Raw genomic sequence first — 13,254 nt, 5'->3', positions numbered from 1 at the left:
ATAGAAACAGACAGAGAACTTACCAGGGGAGGAGAGGGGAGGGGAGAATCCTGAAGTCCTTTCTCAATTATTCTGAAACTGAAAGTGCTAAGTATTTTAGCTTAATAAAATATATTCTTCAGCTAGTCCAAAGGGGAAAAGAAACCATGGGACATCTTCTGAGCAGAAACTTTTCTATAGGAAGACTTTCTAACATATACAGGGTGTACTTATAGCATAAAAGCAGATATATATTTTTTATCCATATCAAGGTGTCATCAAAGATCACTTCAATGCAATTAAAATGCTATTGCTTTCTTTATACTTTCATTCCTGAATCACGAGGTACAATGTGTTTTTTAACAGACAACTTCCTTAGCTATAGAGAAAGTAAACCTGGTAATACAGACCTCTTTAAAATGTAAAAACAAAACCATACCTACTTTTTTTTTTTTTTTTTTAACAGCTGAATCTTCTTGAGTTGCCTGTTCTCATCAACTGTTGCCAGTAGTGGTTCCTGAAGTGGCCAACATGTGGCAACTGAACTCACCTTCTCTGAATGCCCTCAGAGCAAACAGATGACCAGGCATACTTCTCTGGGGCCAGGGCAGCACCACAAGCTTGGGATCAACTTATTTTCAAATATTTATCTTGACAGAAAGTTGTATAGATACCACCGGTGAAAGATCATTACAGTCTTGAAATCAGCAAACATTGAATAAGAATGAAACACTGAATAATATTTTATCAATTTAGAGCCCTACAGAATAACAAATTGGTTTTTGCAAATGTATCATTTTATGTCATTACATAATACACAGGCTCAAAGGCTGACTGTGCTACAAATTGTCTGAACCTATGTAACAAATGAAAAAGAAAATGCAATGTTGTATATGTTAATTTGAACTCAAATATTGCTCTTGTATAGACTAAAACTTATTTCAGTTCTCTGAGATTATATTCTTCTTTATAGATCTATTCACCAGGATTTGACAGCTAATTTAATTACTTTATAAATGTCGCTGTTGATTTTAGGAAAAAGCTGGAAGTATTAATGAAAAATAGAAACTCTGAACATAGCCAAGGCAGTATGTTTAAGATACAATTGTGTTTTAGATACAAAAAGCATCTTTACTAAGATTTTGCTGAACCTTGATTAGTTATGTTGCAGCTGGTAAGAAAACAGAAACTTCTGAAGAGTAGTAAGAGACGGTAATGATCCTTTCATATTAATGGCAGTCAGCAGATAATTAAAACACCATGCAAATCACCTATTTACAGTCAGCAATACCAGAGCTGTTAATGGACCAGTGAAGCAGAGAAGAGAGCAAGCTGTAGCAGGGAATGTAGTCACAGCTGGAATCAGCCCAAGTAGCAGATTCAGCTGTTGAAAAGAGAGGAGACTCTTCCTGAATTGCTCGGTGTTTAGTAGTTACTCTAGAAGTACACAACCAGAGTTATGCTGAGTTACAGTTCTATTTATGAGGAGCAGTTCAAATGAGGTCTCAAAATCAGGAGAAAAACCCTTATTTTCCAACCTCCTTCAATCCATTATGAAGCAGGAGCTAATCTGTGCAGAAAGTGACGCCAAAAAAGCCTGAACATTGTTACTAATTGCTGACTTCTCACTGAGAGTTCCTGAAGTACCCATTTGCCATCTGGACCTCTCTAGAGAGGTTTGCTGTCTACTGGGGGCTCACATTCCCAAGGTCACAAGGAGGCTGCCACACCTGGTAAAACCAGAGGACACCCATGCACTCCCACTTTTCCACACAGGGCCAAATTAGGCTGCAACAAGGAGTTTGCAAAGTATCAAAAGGGGCTTCACATCCTTCAGAAAGGTGTTGAAGGGATCAGAACCGTGGGTAGTGCTCTCCTCTATACCCCTAGCTGGAGACTGGGGACCCGGAAAGAAGATGAACAGATCGAGAGAATGGTTGACTGTATGGCTGGTGCCACGCTCGGGGTTTTGGCTTCTATGATCTAGAATGCACCCTTGAGAAACAGCTGACAGTCAATGGGGCTCGCCTGACTGGGTGAGATGAGCATGTTCTAGGAAGGAAACTGGATGGACTTCTTGGCAGAGCTCTAAGCCATATCCAGCAAGGGAAAGGGATAGATCTCCAGGTGTCAGAGAGGAACAAGGAAACTGCAGCACTTCCAGAAAACAGCAAGGAAATACCTGTAAATCATCAGCAAGGAATTAGGGAAGGATTCTCCCAAAAGGTGAAGAGATCCTCAGTGTAGAAGGGGCTACATGTATGTAGGTCAGAAAATAAATTCCAAGGAGAGTGTACCCCCACCTCTGGTAGATGAGAAGGGAAATCAGTATCAACAGATATGGAGAAGGATGTAATACTCAAAAAGCTCATTGCTTCAAACCTCTCCCACCACCAGACATCCCATGTCTCTTAAGCCCCCGAACATCTAGGTGGGATGGGGGAGTGAGTTCTCTCCCACTGTCAATGAAAAGCAGCCTTGATATCACTTGATGAAGCTTTATAATCACAAGTTTACAGGACCTGATGACATGCATTTGGGGTCCTGAGTGGTGATGCTGTTGCCAAGTGTTTCTCCATCCTATTTGAAGAGTCATAGTGATCAGGTGAAATCTCCAATGCTTGGAAAAAAGGAAACATAACTCCTATTTTTAAAAAGGGAAGAAAAGAAGACACAGAGACCTTCAGACTGGGGAGTCACTTCTGTGACTGGGGAGTCTCACTTGTATGACTGGGAAGATCATGCAGCATATCCTCCAAGAAAATATTTTAAGGCACATAAAAGACAAGGAAGTGATCTGAGGCAGCCAGCACAGGGACTGCCCGTAGCCGAGAGGTGTTGGATGAGCTGGGCTGACCCTGCAAACTGCATACCCCTCCCTCAAGCCCTCAAGCTAAAGGTGATAACCCCTCTGCTTCTGGCCCCAGCTGAACCAAGGCCTCACAATAATGTGGGTGGTATGGAATTAAACAGTCCCAGAAACTACATCCCTTTTTTTCTATAACCACAACACTAAGGGCGAATTTTGCCTGACCAAACCGGTGGCCTTTTGTGATGGAGTAACTGCAGTGGTTGACAAGAAAAGACTGACCAATGTCATCTATCTAGACTTCTGTATGGCCTCTGACACTGTTCCACACAACATCCTTATCTCCAAAATGAAGACCAATTGTCTTCGAAGTGGACATTGATTTGAAGGGTGGACTGCTTGGTAGGTTTCCTTAAGGTGTCTAAGTACCTGACATCAGAAGCATGTAAATAACACAAATTACCATTGTACACAAAATTGCTGTCATTCATAAAATTATTCACTTTCAAAAATTGAAAAAGTATTAAACATGCCAAACAGAATTCTCTTTGATTTCCTAATGAAAGATAGTAGTTTAAATTATAATTGCTAGTAAAATTGCTCATAGGTAGAAAAGCAATACAAATAGATCTAATTCAAAATTAGGTACCTTTTGATATGCATATTTTTTTACTATGTGCAGAACTCTAATGAAGTTATATTCAACATCATATGATAAATATGCAAAGGACATAGAAGAATCTCTCGAATGGGATTATGCTGAAATTAGGTATTTCAGCAACAGTGGGCACCTGGCATTACCCACTGCATGTCTTAGGTGTAATGGAAACCATCGTATGCCATCTTCCTCTTAAAACGAAGGTATTTAAAAGTTTCTGTTAACAGTGGTGACAAAAAAAATTCTTAACTATGGATAACATTTGAGGAAGTAATGTTCTACAAGAGCTAGGAATAAAAGCTTTCAGCATTGTGGAGGACTTGGGGGTACTAATGAATGTAGAATAGACCATGAGCTAGTTATTTGTTCATGCAGCCCAGAAAACCAGCCCTATCCTGCAACAAAAGGAGCAAAGCCAGCAGGTCGAGGGAGGTGAGTCTCTATTCTGCTCTCCTGTGACTCCACCTGAAGTACTGCATCATTCTCAGCATAAGAAAGATATAGCCCTGTTAGAGTAGATCCAGAGGAAGGCTACAAAAATCACTGAAACACCTCTTCTTTGAGGAAAGAGCTGAAGTACCTCTCCTTTGAGGAAAGGCTGAGAGAGTTGAGGTTGCTCAGCCTGGAGAAAAGTCCTATTGCAGGTATTCAATATAAATAGGCTTGTGAGAACATTGGAGAAAGACATTTTTTACAGGATTTTAAGTGATAGTACAAAGGATAAGTTTCAGTAAGAAAATGAAATATGGTCGATTTAGTTTTAGATTGGATCTACAGAAGAAATTCTTTATGACAAGTTTGGTGAGTCACTGGATGTTTTGGGTGCCCCTTCACAAGGAATATTCACAGTCAGCTTGGACAGGGCCTTTAAATACCTGATCTAATGAAAGGTATTCCTGTCTATGAGAGGGTGATTGGGATAGATGATCTTTGAATATCCTTTCCAATTGAAATCTGTGATTCCATCAAAATTGGATTGAAAAGTGTCTGGAGTCAAATTGGAGAATACTAGGACCCCCTGTATTTGCATTTTCCATTAATTAATTGCTAGAGATTTTTTTTTTCTGAAACGTGTTAACTTGAACTTAAAGAGGGCTGGTGATTGAGAATTTGTGTTTTAAAAGTAGTCCCATGGTTACTTTTATAGAAAAACAGACCTTTATTTCTAATTCAGATATGTGAATTCAAGTTTTAGTCTTCTGCCTTATGTTTGCCTGCTGCATTATAAAATCCTGCTTCTAGACAGTGATCTTGCATTTATAAATATTGACAAGCAAATGGACTTGTGAACAATACCATTCAATGAACTTAAAAATACATAGATTTTATTTATGTTAATTTTTAGTTTCTGTCTCCAAATTATTTTTGGCACTCTTATCTGTGAACAGCAAAAAATTTTTGAGTAAGATCAGCAGCAATGCTAAGGACTAAAACAACTTCTTATTCATGTACTTTCTGTTTATATATCCAATACTGCTGATGGTAGAATTTGCACTGGCATTTTTGTTTTGTTAACAAAGTGTTTGCATCCCTAGCTTTTTGTAGTTGCAGTTCCATTCTATAAACACAGCCTTTGTGATTTCCATTCCTATAATTTTCAGTGGATCATATTAGACTATGAGAGAATTATAGAAATAGAATTTCAACCAATACCAGAACAGCTGTCTTACAGAAGTTTATTACATCAATATCAATACCTAATGAAGTAAATTTATAATTTCAATAAAAGAAAGTTTGGTAAGACAGTTTCACATAGGCTAATTTCTCTGAGACCACTTTGACACTATTTTATCCTATTTCAATTTCTTCATAATAATAAAAAAAAATTGTTTCCTATTATTCTGCTTCGGACCAATGCCAATTTTTCTAATTTTTTTAAACTTATCCCTGGATCAGAACTTGCTTAAAATCTGCATTAACACCTAGGCACCTTTTTGAGTGGGTTTAATTTTGAGAGTAATATAACTGCAGAAGACTGTAAGTGGGACTAACACACCCACTATTTAAAATTTTTTTCTTTTAAAAGATTGAATGCGAGAATGTTGGAAAAAAGCCATCTAAAGTTCTTTTTCTATATGGGAGCTTGAGGATCATATCCTTCATTGCTTTGTGTTTTAAATATGGCTACTTAAGTGACATTCTAAGGCACAAAACTGAAAATAGATCACCCATAACAAAAAACAAAGATGTAAATATTGTCTCACCTAACTGCAGTCATAAGTTTAGGACCATTTAAATTCTATAATTTGAGTCTCAATTCTCAAAGTCACAAGTTTTTTAGATTAAAAAGATTGCTTTATTAAACAAAAAGTACATGTAAAACTACAGTTCCAAAACTCTACTCTATATACACTTAAATAATTGTATATAAACAGATAATTAAATACCAAGCAAAATAATGTTTTACCAGCAAACTCATTCTTACACTACTTGGAAAATTTCAACAAATGTCCACAAAATCCTGTGATCTGAAACCATCAATATAAGACCTGTATCATCATTTTGCTGATAGTATTAGCTGACACTGCTTAGTGCCTTAAAATCTTACTTAGCACACTCCTATACTATAAGACTGCTTACCACAGAAATTTCAATCACATTGGTACTTGGATTTGCAAACAGATTAGAGCTTAAACAGGTTAGGGTTTAAATATGTTTGAATAAAAGAGAAATGCTACACTTTCTATATGTAAAGTTGTTGAAGCTTATCTAAACTGAAAATTACAAGAATAATTTTCTTGCAGAACAGAATGCAAATGCAAACTATGGGTGTGTTCTCATTTGAATATTGTAAATACCTAAATGTGTATTTGGTCTTAAGAAAACAATAGATCACATTCATTTTCTAAATAAGTCTATCCCCTTTTATAAAATCAAATCTCTTCTAAGATCATGTTTTGTGTTTCGCTGTTTCAGCTACAACATACAATGTCTTCATTCTTCAGCTATGCCTGAGTATACTTAATTACAGTGACTATTACTTTCAGCAGATCTACATGCAAATTAGTGGCTGTTGCTGTGAAGTTGAAAATAAACATGTTGACTTAAAATGTGAAACAGCATCTTATAAAGGTTCTACTGCTCCTTGTTTTATCTGTAGCTACTTGAAAAGACTACAGAAACAAATAAATAATTCAATATGATTTTGATGTCATTCTGGTCATCTATATTTTCATGTGTTTACTATTCAGGTGGATAAAAAGAGTTATTCAGATATTCAGTAGAGATCTAGGGATTTTTAATCTTCAGAGCTGGAGACTGAGCATTACTTTTGTAGTGTAGGAAGGAGTAGACTCTGCAAAAAGAGAAAAAAGAAATAAATCTCAGACTTCAGCTATGCAATCCAGCACAAATAAATGAAGCCCTTAGCTAGAAACAGCTGGGTTTGGTCTTGTTTCAAAGGTACTCTGCGAATTATCTCTGCGCTAGTTCATATTTTATAGAAGATATTCCTTCTACAGTCTGTTTTTCAAAAGCAGATATTGGCATTATCTATAGCACAAAAGTTCAGAAGCAGGAAATACAAAAGTTACTAATGATCCAAGCTCTTCATAAAAAGTAGGGAAGTAAGTTCTGTCTAGGAAGGAAGAAAAATGTATCCCTGATCTGCTTTGCCCCAAAAGAGCATAAACCTGGCCTATTCTCAACAGGGTCAAATGCTGTTTCAGCAGCCTGCAAGACCTCCACATTTCCTAAGACTGTAGATACAACTCCATCACCACATATTATATGGCTGCCTCTAAAGCCAAATTATGACCAAAGACTTTCCTCCATTGCGTTCTTCTCTCTGTTTTAACCACTGTTGTTACCATTGTCAGAACCCAGCACTTTTGTAGAAGATTTCAGTTTAGAAATAGACAGAATGAATATTCATATGCACAACCTATAGATGTTAAGGAACAGAAGTCTGGCATGAGAACATTAAAAGTATTATGAAGTCACACCCTTTCTTTATAGTTCTCTTTTAACAGGTTTTGTTGGACTACTATAGGCCAATTAAATTAAATGCAAGGAATGGAAATCTACTGTAAGATTCATTTCACAAAACATCCTTTCTATGCACAAACTATTAAAGGAATCAAAAGGAGCCTATGGGGTATTCTGTCTCACAGGAAACTTTCCCCTTTTTACCTAACAAATCTTATTAAAGAACACTCAAGAGAACAAGGATTTCTCAATGATGGTAAATAAAAGACAGGACAGCAACATGAAGAAATATGTAAAGTTGTAGGTGCTATGTAATAAAGATAAAAGCAGGTATTTTACTATAACTGTACAGTGGTTAAATAGATAGTACCTTGAAGCAGATAATATTGTCAAAGAATATTCTACTAATACGATGAGGCTTTCATATATATACTGTCCTTTTTGAGGAGGAGAAGCACTTCTTCAGGAATTCAAAATCACTAATACTAATCCCAAGAGAAGTAAGTAAATCCAGAGAATGTGTTCCAGATTCAAGGCAACATGGATTCTATTGCCATCTTTATGGCAGTTGTCTGGTGTCAAGCGGGCAATTCTCCTTATCTCTCTTCCTGAGTGATCATAATCAGGGTCCCTCAGCAGGGGACATCTGCTGGTAAGAGGCCATTGAATGTCACCACATGACTGATAAGAACTATAACATCTCATTGTGAGATGCTCCGCCCAGAGGGAGGAACCAAGCATTCCTACCCCAATATAACCTGGAAGATTCTGACACACCAACACAGCTTTTTCTCCACTGGACTCCCCAGAGGAACAGCAGCTGCTACTTCCACAGATCTGTGGAGGAAGAATACACCCCTTTCCTACAGGACCCCCTGCTCCAACAGAACCACACCTGACACTCCAGGAGGACTGCTGCCCCTTTTCCAAATGGACTGCTACCAACACCCTGACCCACAGGGTGTCAGGTTGTGGTCTGACTCTGACAGTGTTGTTCTGGTGTATTGCATTGTTGTATTTTATCAATTTTTTTCTCCTTTCCCTATTAAAGAACTGTTATTTCCTGCTCCCATGTTTTTTGCCTGAGAGCTCCTTATTCATAGCAATTCGGAGGGGTGGGGAGGGTTTGCATTCTCCATTTCAGGGGAGGGTCCTGTCTCCTTTAACAGGCAACTGTCTTTCCAAACCAAGACAATGGGAATATTCTTTGTGTACACCGTCAATCAATTTAGGTTAAGGCATATACCAACACAATTAATTTTGTATACATTTGTTCAATGTCAAGGGTCTTATTAGGATCCAAACTTAACAAAGCAAATTTGGAATTTCACTATTAGTCTATTTAATACCATAAAAGACAACTAGAGTTTAAGGGTGTATAGCTTGTCCTCTTTAAAATGAATGGCTACAATATATGTCTGCATTTATATTCAAGATAGCAGAAAGCTTAATGTAAATTTACACATACCCCTTTCCCTTAGGTCTTCAATGTATGCTTTCATAAACTCTTTCTCAACTTGCTCACGTTCACGTTCATTTTCTATAATTTCTTCAGTGTCTTCACACACAATCCTTTCAACTGGACTGTCCTTGAGACTTACAAATCTAGACAGAGATTAACACACAAATGTATGTACAGGCAGCTGAACATCACTGGCCATCATGAATGACAGAAATTGCTACCAGAGGCAGAAACAGAAATGTAAAGAACATTAGCTCAATTTTGCACCATGGCATAGTTAGGATACATCTACTATGGAAATACAGATTTCAAATGGAACTTTCTCTATAATCCACTTTCCATATAAAAATAATCAGGTTTATCTTTTTTCCATCTATCTACATAAATCATTCTTTGTAATAACAGGTATAGTTCTTTATTACAGAGCTTCTGACCGACTACACTGTAATTTCCCCATCTGTTAATGAGCAATATGAACTTCATGCTAACAATATTGCCTAGCAATCTGGAATGTTGCCAGAATCTTTTAGCTGCAATATGTGCCTCCATTTTTTGGTTATTGCATTGCTCGTCTTTTACAATACATGACAGGTCATGCATTACTTTTAATTGAAAATATTGTGAAGGTACACTTTGCAGGTGAAAAACTAAAGTGGTTACATAAAAAAACTTATATCATGTGCAAATAAGTGCATAGCATTCTAAAAATTTCTGATTTTTGCTTCAAGAAGGAAAAATAATTAAAGTTGTTACTTTCAAAAGCACAAATGTTCCAAGAAATCATATGGTTTTCCAAAATTCTGATGAATTGTTGTAAGTTTGTGATCAGCTGACTTGTTTGGCCCAGGTATCCACCAAACACCTCTCTCTGCCCCTCTCTTCAACTAGGCAAGGGAGAATAGCAAATGAAAAAATTGTAGATAAGCTTAATGAGAAAAATAAAACCTATGCATAGAAGAAAAGCAAAGCAAAAAAATTACTCTCTACATTTCAACAGGTAATGTCTAGCCACTTCCTGGAAAGGAGACACTCAGTTTATGTAGCTGGTTTCTTTGGAAAACAAAAACTTCCATTAACACATGATCCACCACCCCTCACCTTTCTTTTAGCTTTATATGCTGAGCATGACACCATGTGGTATGAAACATCCCACTGGCCAGTTGGAGTCCACTGTTCTGGCTGGCGTCCCCACCTGTCCTGGCTGTGCCCCCTCCCAGCCTCCAGCTCAGCCTCAGCCTATGGTGCTTTCTTAGGGGAAAGTTGGAGAGACAGCCTTGATGATGTGCCACCACTGTTCAGCAGCTGCTAAAAACATTGATGTGCTATCAGCACCTTTCTAGCTACCCGTGCAAGGAATAGCTCTAAGAGAGGAAAGATGATTCCACCCACAGCTAACTCCACTCTGAGCCAGACTCAGTGTGGAGTCTGAAATGGTTCCATAATCAAAAACATGAACACTGCCTGCAGAACTGCAATATCTCTGTAACTGTAGACTGCAACTTTTAGTCTATCCTGCACGCATCAGCAAGATGGTATTTTACAGCGAAGAACTACTAAACCCAGGTGACCTTACCTAACATTTTCCTAACCATGTCTCCCTCTCCCAGCAAGATGCTTTTGTCATCACGGAGCTTATCAGCAGCTAGATTCCAAGCAACTGATCCCACTCTGAAGCATGGTTTTGCAACTCCAGAGTTAGAGCTGCTATAACCCAGTCTACCCAGGAATAGCACTTTAGACATAGAAACGCACAATGTGAATAATTGGTAGATGAAAATCATGAAACTGCAGATCCTCTATAATTTTAAATCGTTTTAGTGCCTCCTTTACTGCTCTGATATAAATTGGGTCAGAATTTGGAGAAACATGCTGGTGAAAGCATTTCTTCTGGGTGTATCTTACCTTATCTTCTTAAGAAATATTTCACTCTCTCTCGCTTTTACTTACTTTAAACCTGTGGTTGACTCACAGATGGCTGTGGGTATCTCAACCAGGTCATCACCACTGACAACTAGCAAACTGAGCTTTGGCATATTGACAAGAGCTCGTGGAAGATAAGTCAGCTTGTTTTTCTGTAGGAGAAGTGTCTGCAATTCATCTAACCTGTAAAGATGTCAAAGATAGACATGGTGTAAAATATTTATTTCAAACAGGAACATCTAGCCAAGATAGTAATACTGACTTGATCTTGTGTATAATAGGAGCAATTGCATGCAACATCTTTGTCTTAAAAAAAGACACAAAATTTTCACAAAATTTCATCAACTTTAATGGAAATCTGCAGTACTGGGTCAGCCCTATAGTATTAATAGCATATCTCTGACAAGTAATGTCTGACAAGCATGCTCAAAATAAAAGGTTACAAAATTTACTGTGTTTGCATACAGAAAATGTGGACAGAACATGATGTAAAGCCTCACCACGCGCATCCTGCAACTAATGAAAAATACAGGCCACCAGGTCACACTTTTGCCAGTAAGTTGGTTTCTATGAATTAGGTATGTCTGTGGTAGGCAGCACATCTCCACCTATTGCTTTTCACTAGTAATTAATACTGTGGGGAGCAAGAGAAAGACCAGCTCCTCATCAAAAGGTTCTTGCAAGTTGTCCCAAGGAAATCAATTTAATGACAGTGTTTTGTGGAAGAACTTTTGTTTTATTTCCCCTGGCTTTTCCTAATGCAATAGAAATTTGTGTCTGTGACTTTATTCCTTGTATTAGGAAGAAGACAAAGAGCAAAGCAAATTGATGAAATAAATTTGTCTTATTTGACTGGAAGGGTCCATTCTTAAAACACTGTTGGCAGACTGCTTATCTGGCCTATGCAGTTAGTTTGAATTCAGGTAAAAATATTACGTAAGGCTTCAGTTTACTGTCAACTCATCTTTATTAATCATAGACTGTTGCAATGGTATTACAGGCAATGATAATTCACAAAGGTTCTTTGATACCACAGGCATTGAAATCATGAGTCTGAATGAGAGTGTTAGTTTACTGATGTGGGTGTTATCCTGATTTTTTTAGTCTGCTGAATGCTCATGAGCCCAAAGTCAGACAAAGAAAATCTTATTTTTTATTGTCTGATTATGATATTCTAGCATCAAATCTGACAACTCAGTACAAAATGAAGATAAAATGTAGAAAGGGAATAATTTGAAGCTAAGGGAATATAGGTTACAGGGGAAAAAAATTCTATAAGTTAAGAGTGTATCCTTCCCTAAAAGAAAAATATCCTCTTAGGAACTCTTTGAAGTTAGTTAAATCTCTGGTTGGATCCCCTGGGAAAAAACAGCAGGCTTATGTTGTTTGTTGTGAGTTAAGACCAGTGCTGCTGTCAGAATAATCTGTGATTACACCATGTCCCAGAAAAGTCTTTTTGCCCAGCAAAAAAGGCCTTGCGAAAGTTAGGAGTGAATGAGTTTTCTGTGAAGTTTATTCGGCCTCAGGGATTTCTATTCCCAGATAAATAAGTAATCTTGAAATTTTTTTTTAATAAACTTTCATTAATGTGTTTGGGTTTTTTCACTTAAGGCTAGGTAAAGTTTCATAAACCAAGTTGCCGCAGCACTCTAGAGTGAGTAGTTAAGCTCAGGGATAAGAAAAGTGCTTTCTCAAGCTTGCAAGTCCCATTAAAGGGATCAGAATGATTTTTAAAAACTAGTTCAAAGTTATCTAAACTGGGAGAATGAGTATATGTGCATACATTCATATTTACTTCAGAATAGAAGGGGAGGATTGCAAATGTGGTTTTTGAATTTTACCAATATTTTTCTTCTTTACTAACAAAGTTTATCAGGCTCTTTGAGTAACTTAAATGTGCTTTAGTTCACCTTCTCCTCCCCATCTGCCCTCTAGAGATTTACTGCTGCCAATTCCATAGGGTGAGCTCCCTGTGCTGGAACTGGAGCAGAGTACATCCAGTGAACTTCCCAAAAAACCAATGTCTAGATAAAATGACAAATTATTATGAAAGTAGCAGAAAATATGTTTTGTTAACTGACTGCCATCAATGGGCTAGTAAAACTAGCTTTTGTTCTCAGACCCAGTCCATCAATAACAGAAATATTCGCATGCAAAAATACCTGATACATTTCCAAATGTGACTTTCCATCAACAGTGTCCCTTGGAAGCTTTTTACTTTCTAAATTCACTTAACAGTTCCTATACCTGCCACTGAATTAAAACACAAACTACCTGTCTATGTCTTCCGGGAGATCTTTCAGGCTGTTGCTGCTAATGTCCAACCACTGCAAATTAGACATCCGGAGTACACAAATTGGAATAGAATGGAACTTGTTTGCCGACACATCCACAAATGTGAGCTGTTTCAGGTTACTTAGCTAGAAAGAAGTGGTGCTTTATTTTAGTTACTTTTTGCAAATACAAGAAGACATTTCATTCATCAACCATTTTTATTCT

General features: G+C 37.4%; 1 protein-coding gene across 3 annotated transcripts in view; it reads right to left on the bottom strand.

The window, feature by feature from the left end:
• Positions 1 to 5,361: 5,361 nt before the first annotated feature.
• LRRC2 (leucine rich repeat containing 2) overlaps positions 5,362 to 13,254 on the bottom strand; it is a 77,813-nt gene continuing 69,920 nt past the window's right edge. For all 3 annotated transcript variants that reach the window (XM_084225720.1, XM_084225721.1, XM_084225722.1), the window contains 4 exons: positions 13,030 to 13,175; positions 10,783 to 10,938; positions 8,842 to 8,978; positions 5,362 to 6,741 (listed from right to left, as the gene is read on the bottom strand). In XM_084225720.1, coding sequence (XP_084081846.1) covers positions 6,692 to 6,741; positions 8,842 to 8,978; positions 10,783 to 10,938; positions 13,030 to 13,175 — 489 coding nt within the window. In that variant the 3' untranslated portion in view covers positions 5,362 to 6,691. The remainder of the gene's footprint in view (positions 6,742 to 8,841; positions 8,979 to 10,782; positions 10,939 to 13,029; positions 13,176 to 13,254) is intronic.

Source organism: Fringilla coelebs (assembly GCF_963513975.1).
Source record: "Fringilla coelebs genome assembly, chromosome: Z".
NCBI lineage: Eukaryota > Metazoa > Chordata > Aves > Passeriformes > Fringillidae > Fringilla > Fringilla coelebs.
The sequence above is the reverse complement of the archived record's forward strand: the minus strand, read 5'-3'. Positions and strand labels throughout refer to the sequence as shown.